General features: G+C 43.0%; 1 protein-coding gene and 1 non-coding gene across 3 annotated transcripts; one reads left to right on the top strand and one right to left on the bottom strand.

Moving 5' to 3' along the window:
• Positions 1-10294: 10294 nt before the first annotated feature.
• On the bottom strand, positions 10295-10367 carry TRNAR-CCG. Its single transcript has one exon. It is a non-coding gene; the product is annotated as a tRNA-Arg (tRNA).
• A 3721-nt stretch (positions 10368-14088) lies between these two features.
• On the top strand, positions 14089-23341 carry KPNA2 (karyopherin subunit alpha 2). 2 transcript variants are annotated; one of them, XM_038546845.1, is made up of 11 exons: positions 14089-14246; positions 15546-15643; positions 15792-15929; positions 17467-17555; positions 18348-18616; positions 19078-19172; positions 19270-19533; positions 19728-19961; positions 20221-20403; positions 22000-22149; positions 22995-23341. In XM_038546845.1, exons 2-11 carry the CDS (start codon positions 15569-15571, stop codon positions 23085-23087), a joined length of 1590 nt encoding a protein of 529 aa, XP_038402773.1. In that variant the 5' UTR covers positions 14089-14246; positions 15546-15568; the 3' UTR covers positions 23088-23341. The 2 variants fall into 2 exon arrangements, with proteins under 2 accessions (XP_038402773.1, XP_038402774.1); XM_038546846.1 differs by lacking the exon at positions 14089-14246 and adding an exon at positions 14634-14769.
• The last annotated feature ends 295 nt before the right edge of the window (positions 23342-23636 follow it).

Consider the following 23636-nt stretch of genomic DNA (forward strand, 5'->3'; position numbering starts at 1 on the left):
GCAGGACTGGTCTGAGTCACCCATAGCATGTGGAAGAAGTGATAATACGCACTTTCAAGAGTAGGTTACAAAACGTCTGAACTCTTATCTCAAGTATGCATTCTCTCTTTCTTCTAGATCATTTACTCTGGGGAAAGCCAGCTGCTAAGTTGGGAGGACACTCAGGCAAGCTATGAGAGGCTCATGTGACAAGGAACTGATAGCCAGTTCCAATATTGGCTTCACCAATAGCCAGTAAGAAACTGCGGCTTGCCAAGAGCCAAAGAAGTGAGCTTGAAAGCAGATCCTTCCCACTTGAGTCTTCAAATGAGACTGCAGCTCCAACCCCAATTTGACTGAAACTTTTAAGAGACCCAAGCAGAATCACCCAGCTAAACCACTGCCAGATTTCTGGGCCACAAAAAGTGTGATTAATAATGCTTATTATGGGGACACTTGGGTGGCTCAGCAGTTGGGCATATGCCTTTGGCTCAGGGTGTGATCCCGGAGTCCCGGGATCGAGTCCCATCAGGCTCCAGGCATGGAGGCTCCTTCTCTCTCTGCCTATGTCTCTGCCTCTCTCTCTGTGTCTTTCATGAATAAATAAATAAAATCTTTTTTTAAAAAGTAAAGCTCATTATGTTAAGCTGCTAAATTTAGGGGTAATTTGTTTTGCAGCAACGGACAACTACTACCCAGTTGAAGCCCCTTATGCCCTCCCAGGTACAATTTCCTTTCCTTCCTAGAAATAATCATTATGCTGAACTTGGAGTTTCTACCATTCTCTTGGATGTTTTCTCATATTATGACTATAGCAACTATTATTGTCAAAAAAAAGCTTATGAATTAATTTGGAAGGTTTAAAAAAATTCTAATTCCAAGTTTTGGAACATCCGATATAAATATGTACTTGTAATTCAATAAATAATCTTTTATTTTTTTTAAAGATTTATTTATTCATAAGAGACACAGATAGAGGCAGAGCCATAGGCAGAGGGAGAAGCAGGCTCCCTCTGGGGAGCCTGATGCAGGATTTGATCCCAGGACCCCAGGATCATGACTTAAGCCAAAGGCACTCAACCACTGAGCCACCCAGGTACCCCAATAAATAATCTTTTAAATTAATAATAATAAAATTGGGAAATTTTTCCATTCTTAATTTGGGAACTTCCTTGTCTAATGTTACAATGAAACGAAAAAGAATATCTGTTGTTAATAATAATGATGATTACAATAATAGCTGGCACCTGTTGAGCACTGGTCTAAGCATTACATCTTTACATCAACCTAGGAGCTCTTACTTTTATTACCCTAGTTTTACAGATGAATAACTAAGGCATGTAAAGGCTAAGCAGCTTGCTCAAGGTTATACAGCTAGTAATCAAGTGATACCAAAATCATTAGCTACTACTGGTGCTCTTTATATAAGGCAGAAAGAAAAAAGAAGGAAAAAGAGCAAATGAACATAAAGCATACTGTCTGAAGTCTCCTCTACAAGTGGCCATAATAGTTGCCTTCTTCTATTACTTATTCATATACCCCTTACTCACAATTGAGCAGAGCCCTATGCCTGGTAGGGGGACCCAAAACTTTTTTCTTTTTTAAGTAACTGTTTTTTTTTTAAAGATTTTATTTAGTTATTTGAGAGAGTGTGAAAGAGAGCACCAGCCACGGAAGGGGCAAAGGAGAGTGAGGAGAAGGCTCTCCACTGAGTCCCTGTTATGGGACTTGATCCCAGAGCCCTGGGATCATGACCTGAGCTGAAGGCAGACACTTAACCAACTGAGCCACCCAGGCACCCTTGGGGGACCCAAAACTTTCTTCCTGTAGGACCTGAGTTCTTGGCAGTCTTGTCTTTATCAGGTTGCTGTACTTTCCATTAACCAGGTTTTTGGGAGAAGGGCATATTAAGATTTGCCCCTGCTAAATCCTTGGGTTCTAGACATTGTCTAGCAGAGATGGCTGAAACACGAGACATTTATTTTTCATGGTTCTGCAGTTCTGAGGCTGAATGTCTGAGATCAGGGTGCCAGAATGGTTGGGGTTCTGATGAAAGCTTTCTTCCTGGTTTGCAGAACCCTCCTGCTGTATCCGTGAGACAGAGAGAGAGAGAGGAAGAGAGAGACTCCACCCTCATGACCCCATCTAAACCTAATTGCTTCCCAAAGGCCCCCCTCCTAAAGCCATAACATTGTGGGTCAGGACATCACTATATAGATTTTGGGGTGACAGAAACATTCAGCCTATAACAGTGACTCCTTTGTTTTCAGCAGCAGGAGGAATCCCAAATGGCCAAGGGGCAGTCTCAGCTTTCAAATGAATGGACCCATGATGCTGTTTCCCGGTCTAGACATTTCTCCCTTGGGCACAAGGCCTTTGGACCCACTGAGTCCCAGATCACTAGCAAGGAGAGCAAAAAATTCTTCCAGTGAGTTTTTAGGGGTCATAGTGGGAGGGACCACTCCCATCTCTCCTTGGTTTCTGGACCAGTGACTCCTGGCAATGTCTACGTCCAGAAACGGTGGTGCTAGTGGAAGCCCTGCAGGCGAGGAAGGCAACTCCATACCCAGAACACGGATCTGTCCCTGTGAGGACAAGGCGCTGTCCACACACCCCAGTCTTGTCATTGTGAACAAGGGATTATTGTTTTGCCTCTGGAGTTTGGACCCTTCCCTTGGAGACGCGCCCTCTGCTGGTCCTTCCTAATATCTGCGGCCTGAGCATCCTCGGATCCCCTGCGGGTTGGTTTCTCCGCGTTCGGTAGCCCTTCCTCTTTTCATTTGAAGAGTTTCAGATGTCTCCTCCTAGTGTCATTGATGATGTTGTTTGTGGTTCTTCTCATTCTTCTTGTTGCTTTTTTAGGGCTTCCAAGAGGAGTAGAGAAAAATGTCAACTTTACTGTAGGTTTAATCCTGGAATCTGGCAAATTGCAAAGTATGATAATTCTGAATGTTAATATTTTTGGATTGCATGTTAATATTAATTCTGGCACTTATTCTGACATTCTTAAATGGATTTTGAAAATTTGGACTGATATAATACTAATAAACATCTGTATTTAGTCAAACCTTTGAAAATCAAAATTCCAAAGTGATCCAGTATAAAAAGAGGCACAGCTAACCAACACTGTTAGAAATAAGGGTATTGGGGTGCCTGAGTGGCTCAGTTGGTTGAGCATCTGCCTTTAGGTCAGGTTGTGGTCCCTGGGTCCCTGGGTTCCTGGGTCCTTGGGGCCTGGGATTGAGCCCTGCCTCAAGTTCCCTGCTTGGTGTGGAGCCTACTTCTCCCTTTTCCACTCCCCTTCTTGTGCACTCTCTTTCTGTCAAATTAATTAATTAATTAATTCTTTAAAAAATAAAAAAAGAAAGAAGGGTACTGATCACCCGGGTGGAGGTAGTGATTGGAAGGGAACGACGGTCAGAGGAGGGGACTTCTGCAGTGAGTAAGATCCCCTTTCTTGATCTGTGTGCTGGTTAAACAAGTCTCTTCAGTTTGTGAACATAATTGAACTGTATGCTTATGATACCTGATTTTTCTGTATGTATGTTACATGTTTATAATAATTATTTTTTTAAGATTTTATTTATTTATTCATGAGAGACAGAGAGAGAGAGAGAGGCAGAGACACAGGCAGAGGGAGAAGCAGGTTCCATGCAGGGAGCCTGATGTGGGACTCGATCCCGGGACCCCAGGATCACGCCCTGGGCCGAAGGCAGGCACTAAACTCCTGAGCCACCCAGGGATCCCAATAATAATTATTTTTTAACCCCAAAGTAGAATAGCCTACAATTAAAAATCAATCAGGGGTGCCTGGCTGGCTCAGTTGGTGGACCATATGGCTCTTGATCTTGGGGTTGTGGGTTTAAGCCCCACACTGAGTGTAGAAATTACTTTTAAAAAATCATGATCGAAAAAAAAAATCATGATCGTGGAAAAAGCCTGATATTTATATAGCTCAATTAAAAGGAAAGGGAGAATTTTTTTTTAATTTTTATTTATCGATGATAGTCACACACACACACACACACACAGAGAGAGAGAGAGAGAGAGAGGCAGAGACACAGGCAGAAGGAGAAGCAGGCTCCATGCACCGGATGGTCTGACGTGGGACTCGATCCCGGGTCTCCAGGATCGCACCCTGGGCCAAAGGCAGGCGCCAAACCGCTGCACCACCCAGGGATCCCGGAAAGGGAGAATTTTATGCAAAAAGTTCAAATATCTGAATTTTGTCATATCCTTCCATTTATTAAGGATGCTATACTTTTTAAAAGTTTAATTCAATTTGCCAACATATAGTATAACACCCAGGGCTCATCTCATCGTATGCCCTCCTTAATGCCCATCACCCAGCTTCCCCTTCCCCCCACCCGCCTCCCCTAGGATGCTATCTTTGATCATAGGTATAATATATCTTTCCTGTGGGGAAAATGGTTTTCTCCAAATAACTAGGTCCATGGTAATACAATGCTAGTGGGAACAAATACCCCAGCTTATACACTGTACTACGAATTCCAGCGTCGGGGGTTCTTGCCATTGTCTCCTCACATGTCAGCCTGGCTCTTGTGGTGAGCTTAGGTCTCCAGAATCAGGCACTTGACTCAGCAAAGGCCTCAGTGAGGGCAGCTTTACACCCAGCTTACCGTGAGCATCCCTAGATGATGTATATTTGTGGTGGTTTTTGTTGTTGTTGTTTGTTTGTTTTAAGTAGGTTCCCAGCGTAGAATGCAGGGCTTGAACTCAGGACCATGCGATCAAGACCTGAGCTGAGATCAGTTAGACACTTAACCAACTGAGCCACGCGGGCACCCCCTAAGTGTCCATTTGGTGGTACCCTTTGACCTACTCCTCAGTGTGTCCCTGAGGCTGCTTGGGGGACAAAGGAAAAATGATAGAAAAAGGGACAATTGATAAGGCCCTGAAATGTTTTTCTTGAGGCTCATCAATAATATATTCAGACCATCTCTATGTCAAGTCTCTAAGGGAGTTCTTAGATTTGGGCAATATTGACATTTGGGGCCAGATTATTTTTTGTATAATGTCAAGGACACACATTTTATGTACTGAAATGTGAGAGTCTGTGACCCTTAAAAACTCACAATCTAGTTTTTGTTTTGGGGGTTTTTTTTTGCAACAGGTCTGCTGCCAGGAAATGGAGGTCCTGAAATCCACCACTAAATCTAGGCCACAATGAGAAAGGAAAAGACATCACCATCACCATCATTGGACATGGAGATTTGGGCAGGTGTACTACTACCGGCTATCTGATCTTCAAATGCAGTAGGATACACAAAAGAGCCACTGAAAAAATTTGAGACAAAGACTGCTGAGATGGGAATGGAGTCCTTCAGTTGTGCCTGGGTTGTCGATAAACTGGAAGCTGATGTGAGTGTGGTATGGCCTTTGAGGTATCTGCCTGTGGAAATTCGAGAACAGCAGGCATTACCATCGCTAATGCCCCAGGACACAGAGACTTAATTAAAACACCACCACAGCCCATTATCTCATGGGCTGACTCTGCTGCCCTGATTGCTGCTGCTGGGGTTGGTGAATTTGAACCAGGTATTTCCAAGAATGAGCAGACCCATGCACATGCTCTTCTGGATTACACATGGGGTACAAAACAACTAATTGCTGGTGTTAAAAACTGAATTCTCTTGGAGCCTCCCTACAGCCAGAAGAAGTATGAGGAAAACATTAAGGAAATCTGCACCTACATTAAGAAAATTGGTTCTAACCCTAACACAGTGGCATTTGTGCCAAGTTCTAGTTGGAATAGTGACAGCCTGCTGGAGCCAAGTGCCAACATGCTTTGGTTCAAGGGATGGAAAGTCACCCATAAATAAGGCAATGCCTGTGGAACCATGCTGCTTGAAGCTCCAGATTGCATCCTGTCATCAACTTGTCCAAATGACAAGCCCTCAGGACATCTACAAATTGGTGGTATTGGTACTGTCCCTGTGGGCTATATGGATATTGGTGTTTTCAGACCTGGCATGTTCCTCCTTTGCTCCAGTCAATGCTACAAGTGATGTGAGTATAAGTGAAATGAAACAGTTGAGATGCACCTTGAAGGTTTGGGTGGATCTCTTTCTGGGGACAACGTGGGCTTCAAAGTCAAGAAAGTGTCTGTCAGGAGCGCCTGGGTGGCGCAGTCAGTTGAGCATCCAATTTTTTATTTCAGCTCACATCATGATCTCAAGGTCATGAGATCAAGCCCGGTGTTAGTCTCTGTGCTGAGCATGGAGCCTGCTTCTGATTCTCTCTCTCCCTCTCCTCTGCCCCTCCCCTCCACCCCGCTCACCTGCTTGCATTCTCTCCATCTCTTTCTAAAAAAAAAAGAAGGTATCTGTTAAAGATGTTCATTGTGGCAATGTGGCTGGTGACAGCAAAAATGACCCACCAATGGAAGCAGCTGGTTTCATGGCTCAGGTGATTCTCCTGAACCATCCAGGCCTAATTAGTGCTGGGTAGCCATATGGCTCGCATTGTTCACATGCTTGCAGAGCTGAAGGAGGTTGTCTTTCTTCGGAAAACTGGAAGGTGGCCCCAAATTCTTGAAATGGGGTGATGCTGCCATCACTGATACAGTCCCTGGCAAGGCCATGTGTATTAAGAACTTCTCTGACCAGGGGGCCCTGGGTAGCTCAGTGGTTGAGCATCTGCCTTTGGCTCAGGTCATGATGCCACGGTCCTGAGATTGAGTTCCACATCAGGCTCCCCGTGGGGACCCTGCCTCTCCATCTACCTATGTCTCTGCCTCTCTCTGTGTGTGTCTCTCATGAATAAATAAATGAAATATTAAAAAAAAAAAAAGAACCTCTCTGACTATACTTGCCCAGGCCGTTTTGCTGTTCATAACATAAGACAGGTGGTTGCTGTGTCATCAAAGCAGTAGACAGGAAGGCTGGACCTGGGAAGGTCACAAGTCTGCCTAGAGGCCCAGAAGGCTAAATGGATATTATCCCCAACACCTACCACCCTAGTCTTAATCAGTGGCGGAAGAATGGTCTCAGAACTCAATGTCTCAATTGCCCATTTCAGTTTAAAATTAAAAGACTAGTTAATAATAACTAGTTAATGATAGTTAAGCATCATAAAACCTTCAGAAGGAAAGGACAATTTGTGTGTGTGTATTAGTTTTAAGTTATTAGTTTTGTTTGTTTTTTTTTAAATTTATGATAGTCACAGAGAGAGAGAGAGAGAGAGAGAGAGAGGCAGAGACACAGGCAGAGGGAGAAGCAGGCTCCATGCACCGGGAGCCCGACGTGGGATTCGATTCCGGGTCTCCAGGATCGCGCCCTGGGCCAAAGGCAGGCGCCAAACCGCTGCGCCACCCAGGGATCCCAAGTTACTAGTTTTTAAAATCTGTAATTTTTTTTTTTTTTTTTTACCAATGCAGGGCTCAATCTTGTGACCCTGAGATCATGATCTGAGCTGAAATCCAGAGTCAAATGCTTCACCCGCTGAGCCACTCAGGCAGCAAGAAAGTCAATAATTCTTAATGGAAATATCTTGACCAAAAATCTGCCACAAAATTTTGAGACTCATTTAAACGGTTCAATGAGAAAAAAAAAAAAAATCCTGGTCTACATCCCCTGAAATCAACAGTAGCAGTAGACCAATGAATATGGATTATTTAGAACAAAATGTACCAAATTCGTGCTGAGGAAAGGTGTTTGTGTGTCAATGGCTAGCTAGCATGCATGCCTCTTTTTACTTTTAAGGAATTACCTCTCCACCTCAAGGGAAGAATTGGTGGGAGGGTAATTGCTCTTTGGCCCCATGGATTAACAGGAGAAAGGTCCTTGATCCAAGCTGGGCAATTCTAAGCATTTCGTTGAAAACTTGATTCCAGAGCAAGTGGCCCGAGGATGAAGAGAACTGTCAGAAGCACTTACTGCAGCTCTAGCTGCGTGACGAGTGCCAGTGATGACAGCAGTGGCAGCCTCCGAACCAGGCATTTCTGGCTATGAGAGTCACTGTGCTTTCAGCTTCTTGATTTTGGGGGCGGGGGGGCATTGGTTGTCCTTGATTTCTTGCCGGTTCCTGAGCCTGATTGCCCTGCTATTTAATGAGTGCTCCCCTTCCCCCATGTCTTTCCAACGAATTATTATTTGCTTTGCTTAGGTTGAGCTGGTTTGTTTCCATTGTTGGCACCTAGAGAGAACTAGCAAAGGAGATTGAAAAGAAGTTGTTTGGAGAACTGAGGAAATGGGCTTTTCCGGAAGCCTGGGAAAAGAGTGTTTCAAGAAGGAAGGCCTGGTGGGGCACCTGGCCGTCTCAGTCAGTAGAGCATGCCAAGGCCGTGAGTTCAAGCCCCACATTATGCAAATAGCTTACTTTAAAAAAAAAAAAAAAACAAAAAAACTCGTATTCTCAAAAAGGTTGAGGTGGGGCACCTGGGTAGTTGAGTCAGTTAAGCATCTGCCTTTGCCTCAGATCATGATCCTGGGATATGTCCTGGGATTGAGTCACAGCTGGGGCTCTCTGCTTGGTGGGGGAGTCCGCTTCTCCCTCTGCCTCTACCCCTTCCCCCTGCTTGTGTTCTCTTATGCTCTCTCTCTCAAATAAATTATAAAATTTTTAAAAAATAAAAAAATTAAAGGAAGGACTGGTCAGGAACTTCAATCTTCAGAGTAATGTTAAGCAAGATAAGGACTGGAAAGGTGTGTCTTAAATTTGCCATTCGAGAGGTACCTGGGTGGCTCAGTCAGGTTAAGCCTATGACTTCAGTGGGGACATGATTCTGGGGTCGTAGGATCAGGTCCAGTGGGGAGTTTGCTTCTCTTCTCACTCTCCCTATGTCCCTCCCTCTGCTTGTCCTGTCTCTCAAATGAATAAATCAAATCTATTAAAAAAAAAAAATACAAGGCAGCCCGGTGGCTCAGCAGTTTAGCATGGCCTTCAGCCCAGGGCCTGATCCTGGAGACCTGGGACCGAGTCCCTCTTTGGGCTCCCTGCATGGAGCCTGCTTCTCCCTCTGCCTGTGTCTCTGCCTCTCTCTCTCTCTCTCTATCATTAATAAATTAAATATTTAAAAAAAAATACAGCACTACATTCCTAATCTTAAAAAAGTGGGTAAGGATATCAGTCCTGTTTCTCCACTGGTTCTTTGGTTTTTAATAAAATTTTAATTTGGGGAGCACCTGGCTGGCACAGTCCATTAAGCACTCAACTCTTGGTTTCAGCTCAAGTCATGATCCCAGGGTCATGAAATGGAGCCCTTAATCGGGCTCCACGCTGGGCAGCGAGTCTGCTTGAGATTCTCTCTCCCTCTCTCTCTGCCCCTCCTGCTTGTACTCCCATGCTTTCTCTCTCTCTCTCTCTCCCTCTCTCTCTCAAATAAATAAACACGTTTTTCTTAATTAAAAAAATAAACTAAAGTTTTAATTTTGGAATAATGTCAGATTTACAGAGAAGTTGCAAAGACAGAACAGAGGGCTCCTACACCCGTCAGCCAGTTTGCACTGATGTTAACGTCACCATGTACATTTGACGTAAGAAGCACTGCGTGTTGGCATATCTAACTAAGCTCCAGACTGTTTCTCCCTTTCTCCCTAACGTCCTTTTTCTGTTTGAGGTTCAAATCCAGGGTAGCATATTGCATTTTGTATTTAGTTGTTTCTAAAGAGTAGAAGTAACCCGCTGGTACTCCTCTTGTACGAGTGTTGCAAGAAGTTTAAACTTTTCAAGACGGCCAACTGAACTGGTCTGAAAAGCTGAAAGTCTGTATTTCTTTTATTACATGAATTTGCAAATGAAACATACACCGACACATACCCCCAAACCACACATCCATCCATTGTTCATAATGCTTGAGAATAGAAACCACAAAATGCGTTTACTATCAACATGTCCGTTGCAACAGCACCGTGGCTTCCCTATAAACCGTCCTTAGTGCTGCAAGGGAATCTGTTCGGAGCCAGCGCGCCGGGAGGGCTCCCACACCCCTGACGGTGGGCGGGCGGGGGGAGCTCTGCACGTGTGGCTGCCCACCGTGAAGCTATGCTAGAGAAGGTGGACCAAAGGGGGGTGATGCCATCTGTCTAGTCGGCAGGTCGTGCTCCCTAAGGATTTTTTTCTTAAAAAAAAAAAAACAACTCAATGCAAGTGCCCCCGTTCTGTGCCAAGTCTCAGCCTTCAGCTGCAGTCTCAGCGGCAGGGTCTTTAACGCGCGGACGCGCAGTGCCTAATCTGTAGGTACAGCTGTTCTCTAGGCCGCCGTCAGAGACGCGGAAGGATCACAGATCAAAATCTACTTCCCCGCCGTCAGCCCCCACGACCGCCTCCCTCTCCACCAAAACTAATCTCCGTGCGACCCAGATGGGACTCGAACCCACAATCCCCAGCTCCGGAGGCTGATGCCTTATCCATTAGGCCACTGGGTCACCACAGGATCCGGGTTCTCACACCGTCTCCTTACGCGATGCCATCATCGCGCCCCGCCCCGCGCTCCGCGGCCCCGCGCCGGGCGCCGCCCCCAGCAGCGACAGCGCGCGCCTGCGCCCCCTGCGCCCTCCTCCCGCCCCCGTGCGCCTGCGCGTAGCCCTCCCGGCTCCCGGGGCCCGGCGGCTGCGTGGCCGGCACGCGGGCGGCTGAGAGCGGCTGCCCGCAGGCGGGGCTCCTCGGAAGGTTCTCCGTCCTGGCGGCGCGTCACGCGCGCTGGGGGAAACTTAGACGAAGTTCCAGTGCCTGTCCTCCCTCCGTGCTAATTGTGTGTAGCTGGATGAGCCCGCGCGTCTGCATTTTACAAAGTTCCTGGGCCCGCGCCGGTGCCGCCTCCCGCGGAGCTGGCGCCCGGCCCGCACCTGCACGCCCCGGCCCGCACCTGCACGCCCCGCAACCTTCGCGTCCCGTCCTGCCCCTCCTTTTCTCTTGCCCGCGGTCAGCCTGTAGCTGTATCATAAACTGGGATGTCCTGGGGACTCTTGGGGGATTCCAGCAGGAACAGCCTTTTTAAAAGTTTAAAAAAAGTTTTTTTTTTTTTTACAAATATGCATTTTCTTCCTCGATTAAATCCATTTTTCTCCCCTTTCTCTGCTTTCCTTCCGAATTAAAGGAGAAATGGATATAACAAGGTCCATTAATATAATATGGATTTGCTTTTTTATTTATTATTATTATTATTTTTTATCCTATCCTAGGTCTTGGATAAGATTCAGAGACTTTTTGGTGCCACGCGCAGTATGTCTATGCTTGTTGCACGTGAAGATGCCGCTTTCGTGGTTTTTAAAAATAGATAATTTCGTTTGTCTCCTTAGACACCTAACGCCTGTTCATTGTAGAATTGTATGAAGTATGGGTGAACCAAACAATGAAAATGGAAATTGACCAAAATTCTACCATGTGGAGCTTACCACGATTAACACCTCGGTGTGTATCTTTGAAATCTTACGTGTCTGTGTGTCATATGTCACTGTTTTATTCCCTGTGGACCCTGAGTCATTAAGGAAATGCTTTTGATGAAAACTAGGACATTATTAGTAAATGATAATTCACTTATTCATGGTACAAAAAAAGACAACCACTTCTAGCGCATACCAAAATACAATGGTTGTCTTTTTTTTTTTCCCACTTTTTAAAAACATTTCATTTTTAGGTAATCTCTACCCCAAACGTGGGGATGGAACTCAGAACCCTGAGATCAAGAGTCGCAAGTTCAGGGGACTGAGCCAGCGAGTCACCCCTCAGTGGTTGTCTTTTGAGGGAAAAAAAAATGTTTGATGTTTCAGTTGCAAGCTAAACTAACTGCTTTTTTCAGTGGAAAATGGTTTTTACTTGAAACAATGACTGACAGACAGACTACAATTATTTAGCCTTAGGTACAATTGGATTTGCTTCTCTGAAAGCAGCAGAGTTTCAGGCTCACACTAGCACACCCAGTCCTGTGAAAGAGAGAGGCTGTCTTATGCCCAAAGGCCTCAATAAACATTTTATTGCATTGTGTTATCTTCATCATCAAACCAATCCCCTGTCTGGGGATGGAATGTACTGGTTGGCCTAGGCCAGACAAGGCCCTCTCCTGAACCTCCATCCAAACTATAATAGCTAAGAGTAGAGGGTGTATGGTACCCCCAGGGCAACTTTATACCTTTCAAAGGCAACTTTTGACATCATATTTCTGATTCAGACTGTTTTCAGGTGAGGGTACAGAACAGTGGTTGAGAGCAAGGCCATCTGGGTCTGAATCTGTTGGCCATTTACCAGCTTTGTGAACCTGGACAAGCTACTTAACCACTCTTAATTCAGTCTTCTGTGAAATGGTCAAGGTAATAATAATCATACTACAACGCAGAGTTGTGAAGATTAGATGTATTAATATATGTAAAACACTTAGAACACTTCTGGGCACATAGTACTCCATATTTTCAAGCAAAAGAAAACCCAATATAACTGGCTTAAACAACAAAGGAAGTGTGTCAGGTGACATAATTGCAAAGTTATGTAATTGCAACCTTCTGAGGTAGGGCAAGCTGTTGATCAGAGCTTTCATGGTTTCTCTACAATTGTCCTATTCAAATTTCTAGGACTCACATCCCCCAGTTCAGAAGAACAGAGCCTGCTTTCCTATCACCAGTCATTAAACAAAAGGCATAGGCTTCCCGACTGAATGAATTTAGGTCATATGCCTGCGTCTGAACCATTCACAGTAGCCAAGAGAATCCCTTGCAGTGACTGGTTTAGGGGTGAATTCCTTCCACATTTTGCACTTAGGGGGATGGGATCATACTGATTGAATTGGGAGGCGTAGAATCAACTGCTAATGAAGCGCATGGCTGCTACACAATGAATGAGGCTGGCAAAAATGCCTGCAAGAATGGATAAAGTTCAATGTTTGAATTTCTTTATAGTAAAATAAATAAGCCAATACAACATTTCTAAAAATGCCCTTTTTAGAATGCAGAAAAATTGCACAAACAAAAAGGTCTTTAATTCTGATGCTCTGTAACCATTTGTGATGCAAGAAAATGCAAATATTTTATTCAGAGAAGTGTAAAATACAGCATAGAACATATTGGAACAATTGTCAGAACTTGAACACACTACATAATACATGATAGCATCAAAATTCAGTTGTGTTGGGATCCCTCACTGGCTCAGTTGGTAGAGCATGCCACTCTTGATCTTGGGTCATGAGTTTGAGCCTCATGATGGGTGTAGAGATTACTTAAAAAAAAAATCCTAAAACAAAACCAAAAAAAGTTCATTTGTCCTGAATTTGATAACTGTGGTGTAGTCATATAAAAGAATGTTACTAGAAGATACAAAATGAAGTATTTAGTGGTTAAGGGACATAATTTCTGAAATGCTTACAATTGGCTCAGAAATGTATACGTGGCTTTTACATATTACTTTTACTCACATATGTGTGTGTGTGCATGTGTACATAGAGAAATAGCAAATGTGGCAAAATGTTAATATTTGGCCAATCTGGGAATGGATTTGCAATTCTTCTGTATTTGAATTTATTTATTTATTTATTTATTTATTTATTTATTTATTTATTTATTTATTTATTGTATTTGAAATTATTTAAAAGTAAAAGACTGGAGAAATAGGCTTAAGAAACCTTCTGTTTCCATGTTTGTGGCTTCTATGCAGTCTTTTCTAACTCACGTTAAAAAAATAAAAACTAAAAAATGCAGCCCAAACCTGCCTTATCCTTTCCCTCCATAGTGGCCAGAAACCCCTGCCAAGTTCCTACTGTGTCCCATCAAGGAAAAACCTCATAGCAATATGTTTCTATATCAAATTTTTTTTCTTTTTTTACCCACCTCCTCTCTTTCAAGAATTTTAAAGAGCATTATTTTGGAAATCAGTTGTGGTGTTTGGGTTAAAGCAGCTGCCCAGGCAAACGACCTGGGAGCAACCTCACTAGCATGAACCCCCCGCAGAGCCCCTAGATTGAGGCCAAAGTCCAGCGCACTGGCCCGCTGCACGCCGGGATCTGGAGTCTTTCTTCATCCACCTGCAAAGCGCTCTGGGATTGCCTGGCCTCTCCCATATCTCGCGATGCTCTCTTCTCTCCTTCTTAGCCCCATGACCCCCCCAAATCAACGTGTTTTTCAAATCCGCCAATGGGAGCGCAGCGTAGGCTCGAACCAGCCAATCGGAATGCGGGGACACCGGGAAATTTAAATCGCGCCGGCCGGCAGCACGAGCCACACCGTCTCTGGGCTGATCCGCGGTGGACGTTTTGAGGGCAGCTGACCCGCGGCCTGCGCGCCCCGCACCGCCTCCCGTGGAAGCCTGAGCCGGCCGTGGAGGTACGACTGAGGCCAGGGCCCGGCCCGAGCGGCAGCGGCAGGCTGGCAGGCCGCGCCCCGCTTGTGGTGGCGGGAGGGGAGGCCCGGATTCCACGCCCGACCTGGCTGTGGCCTCCGTCGTTGACGAGGCCTGGGGGCGTCGTTCGTTGAGGAGGCGGCCGTGTCGCGGTGCGATTGCTTGGGTTTGGGGGCCGCTGAGGCTCTGCGGACCGCGGCGGGAGCTGCGGCGCGTCGCGGCCCAGAAGATCGCCGAGGCCCGGGCGGCGCTGTCCCCTCTGGCCCCGCCTCCGCCCGTTCCCCGCTGCATCTTCCCGGGTGGGGGGCAGGGGAAGGGCTTGGAGACGGGGCGGGGGGGCGGTGGCAGTTGGAAGAACCGTCTCTTAACACGTAGGCCCAGGCCCGGCTGTGACACAGCGTCGGCAGGGAACATCACGGAATGGAAGACCGCACATTGCCAGGAGGACTTGTACTTTTGTCCTCCCTTGGCGATCGCTCTGAAAGAGCTCTGTTTGAAGGAAGCGGGGTTAGTAGCCGCCTAACTGAGAGCGTTTCTTGGGAATGAAAATGTTTGCCGGGTGCTGAGGATGCAGAATTGGGTCTCGAGGTCTCGGTGTTGACACGCAGGGTTATGGAAGCCTCCGTAACGCGATGATGTGCCACATACTCCTTTAACTTTCAAGTGTGGAGAATGGACCTGTTTGGGCCATTGGGAGAGCCTCCGGAATATGGATTTGTGGCCCGTTAGGACGTCGGTTTTAACTGTGAGCTCAGTTTGCCCCACTCTGTGTTCAGTTGGTCCCAGCTGCACCGTCCAGTGTGGTGTGTGAGTCCTCAAACCGATGTGGCTAGCCCGGATTGAGCTGTGCTGTAAGCCCCAAGTACGCACATGATCTCCGAGTATTAGTATGAAAAGTGTAAAATCTATCTAGCTCGAAATAGGAGAACATGTGGAAAGGAGAGTATAGCGGACGTGTTGGGCCGGAGGGAATAGATTTGAAATTCATTTCTCCCGTTTCTTTTTGCGTTTTTGAAAAAATGTAGTTACCAGGAATTTTCAATTTATGCAGCTTGCTTTCTCTTTCTGATGGACAGCACTGTTCCAGGAAGTCTCAGCCTTTCGGAGAGGAGGGGACTAATACTGTTGGGCCAGTTCAGTATTTCATAGTGCTGAAAAAGGAAGTTAGTCCTCTACTATACAAGTGTGGGTCCAGTATATGCTTGGTAATTCTATTAATGCTCTTCTTATTGACAAAGCAAAATGATAAATGGGAAATTTCTTTCTCTTCCTCCATCTTACAGCTTTCTTCCTTTGTCTCATAACCATGTCCACCAACGAGAATGCTAATTCACCAGCTGCCCGCCTTAACAGATTCAAGAACAAGGGGAAAGACAGTACGGTGAGTATCTTCTGTTGCTTTCCTGTGCTATTTTTTAAATGGAAAGATATTTGGGAAGTGATCAGAACTTTGAGGAAATTTGAAATAAATATTCTCACTTAGCCACAAAAATTGATATAGTGGGTGAAGTGGTTTATCTTCTTCCAAGGAAATGAGGCGGCGCCGAATAGAAGTTAATGTGGAGCTGAGGAAAGCGAAGAAGGATGACCAGATGCTGAAAAGGAGAAATGTAAGCTCATTTCCTGATGACGCTACCTCTCCACTGCAGGAAAACCGCAACAACCAGGTAAATATATATTTTAGATTGTGAATTCTGGCAAACCCACAAAATCAATATGGTGCTTTTCTTAGAAATTTAAGCAAGGAGTCCCTGGGTGGCTCAGTCGCTTAGGCATCTGACTCTTTATTTCATATTTCACCTCAGGTCTTGATCTCAGCATTGTGAGATTGAGCCCCACATTGGGCTCCACACTGGGCACGGAGCCTACTTAAAGAAAGAAAGGAAGAAACTTAAATAATGTTCCTAGCCTAATGGTTTTAATTGTCAACTCTGTTAATGATCTTTTTTTTTTTTTTTTTCTCCCAGTCAGTAATTCTGTTGGGTTGTCTTCTTTCCTGGTCTCCGTAATGTACTGAAACAGATTCTGAAGTCTCCTTTAGCTCTGAACTCCCTTCAGATTTCCCTGCATTTCTAGCCACCAGTTCAGGACCTTGACTGGCCATTCCTGTGTTAACAGAAAGTTCGTGTGTCTAGAACTAGTCACTTTCTGGCTTCTTTGGATGTTCCCTATTTTTTGTATTTGTCACCAGCTTTGTTCAGATCTTTTCCCTCCTGAACTATTTTAGATGGTCTTCTAATTTATCTTTCCCTTCATTCTGTGCCACATACTATTTACCTAAACATAGTCTTAAAAATACTGCTTTAGACCTGTTCTTTCTCTGTTAAAAATTTTGGTAGTTTTAAATCCATATTCTTTGAAGTTTTTTTTTTTTAATTAGATCAATCTTAGGTTTTCAGATTTATCTTTTTGTATCTTTCAAAGATACTGAGAACCTTTAGTAGTTCAAAAAATTGTTTTTCACTGAATAGTTAATACCTATGTGTTATTTCTAGAGTACTATATTCAAATCCCATCTTCTTACAGCACTCCTTGGTCAGCCTAGCAGGAAAAATGTCTCCTTTTTAGAATTCCCATAGCATCCCAGATGTGCACTAAAAATGGAGAGTAAATGCTAACACAATATAAATATTCACCATTTGTTTTATGGTTGTCTGTTTTTCACATTTTCCTTCTTAAGCTGTAAGCACCTGTGGGAAAAGGGGTGTTGTCTTTTTGAGCTAACTATAGCACTGGTTCTCAAACCATTCTACTATGATCACAACATGAAACATTTTTGTAGCCCTGTACTATGGAAATGCATAGATTATAAGCTTACATATGAAAATCTCCAGCACACTGCCTATATAACTCCATCCCTTTCTTCCTAACAGCATATCTAAATGCAAGTGATTGAGACTGTAGGACCAGTCTTCAGACTGCTTGAATTTCATTTATTAAATTGTTTGCAGTCTCCTTTTACTGATGAGATGCTGGGATGATACTCCACAACTGGAGATTCCAGTGAGTCATATACCAAGTTTTGGCACTATTCTGCATACAAAACCATGAATAATTGATTGATAGCCAAAATTAAATGTAAGGCTAAACTTTTAGTACCTGATTATAAATCTAAAAATGTCTTCACAATGGCAAGTAAGGATTTTATTGCTTATATTTAATCTTAAAAGAGATCATTTGAAATTAGTCACACTCTCCTTGCAGGGCACTGTAAATTGGTCTGTTGATGACATTGTCAAAGGCATAAATAGCAACAATTTGGAAAGCCAGCTCCAGGCTACTCAAGCTGCTAGGTAAGTCTTTTCTGCTATAGCATGGGTAACCTAAGATATCAGCCCTTTAGGATTTTTTGATGGGAAAGAGACAGATGGCACAGTAAAATGAAGGTTAAGTTGGTCATAAGGCTGTTTGCATTAGAATCTTCCCTTAGGTGAAAGAAAGTATGATTTTTCTATAATTGCCTGAAGTCCTACTCACCCCCGCAGTGATAATTGCTATTAACCTTTTGGTGTACTTTTTGAGTAAATTAACAGTTTTTGTCAAGGTGGCACCAACCAAGGTTGGTATAGAGAAAGGAGGAATTACTTAGTAAATGGGATTGGCACATCCATGGGCCCAAACACATGGGTGTGCTTACTCTTAACTTTTATCAAATACAAATATTTGTGACATCCATTAACAGAAAGAATGAGTAATTTCTGTATTTTGACAGTGTACTAAAAAACAATCCAAGTGACAAATAACGAAGGAAAAGATGTTTAACCTCACTAGTAGATAAGGAAACACAAATTAAGAATGGCAGTGTAATTCTGTCAGTTTTAAAGTAAAAAGATCTAAAGTAGTTTTCTGGGGGAATAGCAAATTTCCATTATTGGTAATATTTTATTTTGGGGGAAAAAAGGTAGTTAAAGACACCATATGTGGTCATACTATGCAACCAGTCTGTTCATCTCCCTTAAGTTCCGGGATATGTCAACATATAGTGCATTAGCTCTAAACTCTTAAGTTGCATTTTAAATTGATTTTTACACAAACTACTTTTGTTAATCATTTTCAACTTTGTTTCTTTTTTTGTTTACCCTTAGGAAACTGCTTTCTAGGGAAAAACAGCCCCCCATAGACAACATAATCCGGGCTGGTTTGATTCCAAAATTTGTGTCCTTCTTGGGCAGAACTGATTGTAGTCCTATTCAGTTTGAATCTGCTTGGGCCCTCACTAACATTGCTTCTGGGACATCAGAACAGACCAAGGCTGTGGTCGATGGAGGTGCTATCCCAGCATTCATTTCTCTGTTGGCATCTTCCCATGCCCACATCAGTGAACAAGCTGTATGGGCTCTAGGAAACATTGCAGGTACTTGGATTTAAAATTCTTTGGACTGGGATCCCTGGGTGGCTGAGTGGTTTAGCACCTGCCTTTGGCCCAGGGAGTGATCCTGGATTCCCAGGATCGATTCCCACATTAGGCTCCCTGCCTTGAGCCTGCTTCTCCATCTGCCTATGTCTCTGCCTCTCTCTCTTTCTGTCTCTCATGAATAAATAAGTAAAGTCTTTTTAAAAAAATAAATAAAATTCTTTGGACTATCTCTGATCATACTGAGGTTGGGAGAAGTGCCTTGTCCATAAGTAAGAGTGACCTGTGTGTTAAGATTTAAACTTGTTTGCTTCCAGTGCTTATCAGGGCTGCTAATGGCATATAAGTAAGTTAGGGAATTTCCGAGAGTATTGTGTTTGCGTTAGGACACTGGTGAACTCAGTCATTGAATATTGATGGTGCTAGACAAGTAGGTTATAATTAACCTTGCCTTTTTTTAGGTGATGGTTCAGTTTTTCGAGACTTGGTTATCAAGTATGGTGCAGTTGACCCACTGTTGGCTCTCCTTGCAGTTCCTGATATGTCATCTTTAGCAGTAAGTTACTAATAAGTTAGTTTACTTCTTGATTCTTATTTTTTCCCACCCCCTGAAAATACACAGGAGTTCTCACTGCATTTTTCTTTCCCCTCAGTGTGGTTACTTACGTAACCTTACTTGGACACTCTCAAACCTTTGTCGCAACAAGAATCCAGCACCCCCGTTAGATGCTGTTGAGCAGATTCTTCCTACCTTAGTTCGTCTCCTGCATCATGATGATCCAGAAGTATTAGCAGATACCTGCTGGGCCATTTCCTACCTTACTGATGGTCCAAATGAACGGATTGAAATGGTTGTGAAAACAGGAGTTGTGCCCCAACTTGTGAAGCTTTTAGGAGCTACTGAATTACCCATTGTGGTAAGTTTTTAACTTTTAGCTAAAAATATTAAACCTTAAGCATGGTCAGTTGATACTAACAATTGACATTGCCTATTTTAGGCCATGATGGGCCTCTGATTTGTCAGAACCTTTATAGAGTTTTTGAGCAGTGCTGGAAAAAATAAAAGATAACCACTGGCATCAACTTTTTTTTCTTTTCTTTTTCTTTTCAGACTCCTGCACTAAGAGCCATAGGAAATATTGTCACTGGGACAGATGAACAGACTCAGGTTGTAATAGATGCAGGAGCACTTGCTGTCTTTCCTAGCCTGCTAACGAACCCCAAAACTAATATTCAGAAGGAAGCTACATGGACGATGTCAAACATCACAGCTGGTCGCCAGGACCAGATACAGCAAGTTGTGAATCATGGATTAGTCCCATTCCTCGTTGGTGTTCTCTCTAAGGTAATGAAGTCTTAGTATTTAGTCAAAGAATGTTAGTATTTATGGATGGACATTTGGTAGAGCTGTGCTTGATAAGATTCTTAATGTGCCAATATTGGATTCTACCTAGAGTCCTTTTGCTAAATAGTGGCCAGTAACCTCCTTCACTTAAGATTAGATGGAATCTGTTGGTAGTTAGAGTTGTTTTTCTATAACCATACTTTTGGGATCCTATTTTTACAATTGTTCTGAATTAAACTTGTTTCCTTATGCTTATTAGGCAGACTTTAAGACACAAAAGGAAGCTGTATGGGCTGTGACCAACTATACAAGTGGTGGAACAGTTGAACAGATTGTATACCTCGTTCATTGTGGCATAATAGAACCATTGATGAACCTCTTAACTGCAAAAGATACCAAAATTATTCTGGTTATTCTAGATGCCATTTCAAACATCTTTCAGGTAAGTTATAAGGTAGCATTTGAACTTGGCCTTGATGGTAATGGATGATATTTTAACCCACGGGAGGGCAGCTAAGTTTGCTCAGTAGGCCACAGAATTAGAAAGGCTGCTTATGTGGGCCACACTCTTGGTAAGACGTGACAAGGGATTATAAGAGATTTAAAGGAGATGACAAGGGGATGACCTGAATTTAAATCAAGTCCATATGTGGACACAATTCATTCCTATCTATTTTGTCAGAAATCTTTAATTCTTCAATGTCCTACTGAATTATGGTGAAATTAAATTTTGATGACTTAGTTATCCATTTTATTTTTTTTCTGATTCCCTTCCTAATTGACCCGAGCATGCTAGCATATGACACTTTGTCACAGTGGTTGGGGATAGGTAGGTCCTACCTAATGACTTTAAACTTCTGATTATGGAAATTCTACCTAGAAGAGTCTAGAATAATGATGCTTGGTGTATCTGTCACCCAGCATAAATAAATTGTCAACATTTGGCCTATTTTTCTACTCCTTCTTACCTAAACCCTCTAAATTATTTTGAAGCAAATAAATTATTTAATCTGTAAAAATTTATGTATCCTAAAATTTGAAGACTTTAAAACCACAATGTCATTTTTATACCTAATAAATTCTTGATTATCAGTAAGTAATCCAATCAGGGATGTTTATTTTTATACACCTTAGGCCATCTTTGTCCTTAGACGATGGTTCTCTACCTTGACTACACTTTGATGTTATCAGAGGTGCTTTTTAAAAAAGATTTTTTCTTTCATTCATTCATTCATTCATTTATTCATTCATTTATGAACCTGAGCATGTGTGGCAGGGGCAAAGGGGGAGGGAGAGAGAATCTCAGCAGACTCCATGCTGAGAGTGGAGCCCAAAATGGAGCTCAGTCCCACAACCCCTGAGACCATGACCTGAGCTGAAACCAAGAGTCAGATGCTTAACTGGCTTGAGCTACCCAGGCACCCCTGAGGTGCTTTTATAAAACAGTAATATTCTGTTCCCATCAAAGACCAAACTTGGTTATGGTAACATTTTTATTTTTTTTTATTTTTGTTTTTTTTTAAACTTTCTTTTTTTTTAATTTTTTATTAATTTAATTTATTTATTTATTGAGAGAGAGAGAGAGAGAATGGCTGGGACACAGGCAGAGGGAGAAGCAGGCTCCATGCAGGGAACCTGATGTGGGTCTCTATCCCGGATTTCCAGGATCACACCCCAGGCTGCAGGCGGCGCTAAACCGCTGCACCACCGGGGCTGCCTGGTTATGATAACATTTTTAAAGTTGCCCAGGTGATTTTGATTCATAGAAATGATTTGAGACCTACTGTAAGATCTAGCTGAGAGCTACAGAAGTAGTTGTTAAGAACAAGTATAGATCTGATCACCTTGAATTTTTTGAAAATGTAAACTGGAAATAAAACCATCTCATAGGGTTGTTGAAGGAACTTTAAAGTGGTTGTCTGAGATCCATCAATACCCAAACATAAACACGGTTTTCCTTTTTTTTTTTTTTTTTTTCACGGTTTTCATTAAAATAGAACATTCAGTAAATTCCACTAAACTTGGATATTTTTTTTAGGCTGCTGAGAAACTAGGTGAAACTGAGAAACTTAGTATAATGATTGAAGAATGTGGGGGTTTGGACAAAATTGAAGCTCTACAAAACCATGAAAACGAGTCTGTGTACAAAGCTTCATTAAACTTGATTGAGAAGTATTTCTCTGTAGAGGTGAGTAACATGGTAAAGTTAACAAGAATTTGGAAAATACACAAAGTCAAGCCCATAAGATTTTTTTCTTCCTTATACTTTTTAAATGAGCCCTGTGACCTTGTTAAATATGGCAAAATATCAGTGTGAGTAGGACATAATGTATATATATATTTTGCTTCTTAAATATTTGGCTTGATGATCATATAATCTTTAGAAATTAAAAAAAATTTTTTAAAAATTACCCCTCTTTCTTTAGAATGAACAGTCTTAAGGACTTTAGAGTATCTTGAGAGTAAGTTTGTATAGGAGATGATGGAAAAGTGGGCCAACCCCACTGCCATCTTCTGGGGCTAATAGGCCATCTTCCCATTTCCTTTTTTTTTTTTTTTTTTTAATTTTTTTTTAATTTATTTGTGATAGTCACAGAGAGAGAGAGAGAATGAGGCAGAGACACAGGCAGAGGGAGAAGCAGGCTCCATGCACCGGGAGCCTGACGTGGGATTCGATCCCGGGTCTCCAGGATCGCGCCCTGGGCCAAAGGCAGGCGCCAAACCGCTGCGCCACCCAGGGATCCCCATCTTCCCATTTCCTATGGAAAAGTGACAGGTGGGGAAGAAAGTCTGCTGTGGTAGCATTCCTTAGTCCATTCGGAATCTTCCATCTCCCAGGCGCTCCTGAATTGGCAAGTTTTCAGCAGCTTTCCCTCCACTATTTCAAATACTGAAATATGGTACGGCATTGATTAGTATAATATGCAGATGAAGACCTTAAGAGTAAATAGAGACTTCTAGGCAGGCTACTTCCTAGAAATGTGCTATGTGTGTGAAATTATATTGTTTGGTTTTGTTTTTTAATACTTCCAGGAAGAGGAAGATCAGAATGTTGTGCCCGAAACTACCTCTGAAGGCTATACATTCCAAGTTCAGGATGGCACTCCTGGGACCTTTAACTTTTAGATTGTACAGCTGAGACAGAAAGTTGTTTGTTGTGTACTGTTTGGTAGAAGTTTGTCTTACTGTTTCTCTACTAAGAACTCTTTTTAAATGTGTTTTGTTATTGTAGCACTTTTTACAACGAAACTATACTTGACCAGTTCTGAACTGTACAAACTGTATGAAGCTCCTCCTCTCAGTGGGTTGCTTATTTCTATGTGGAATCTTCTATCTTACAGTGTCCTGTAAATAAAGATTAAATTCCACCCTTTTCTCTACCTCACCGTTCCTATGCATTACTTTCTAATTTGGAGTTCTTAAGATTGCAGATGAAGGGTGACAGAACCAAACCAATGTGACCAACCAGAGGTGTAATTCTGGTGGCAGATGACATTTGATATCAGGTTTGTGATGTCCTCAAAGATAAAGGAGTCATAACTCTTCTGCCCACTTCTGAGCTCTGGGTTTGCTCTAGGCTGCTTCCATTCTTTGTCAGTAATGGCTGTTGGCACTTGCAGCTTCATATCCACTATACTCCAGCCAGAATAGAATTTTTCAGAAGTTTGCATAAGA

This window comes from Canis lupus, chromosome 9 (genome assembly GCF_011100685.1).
Source record: "Canis lupus familiaris isolate Mischka breed German Shepherd chromosome 9, alternate assembly UU_Cfam_GSD_1.0, whole genome shotgun sequence".
In the NCBI taxonomy this organism is placed as follows: Eukaryota; Metazoa; Chordata; class Mammalia; order Carnivora; family Canidae; genus Canis; species Canis lupus.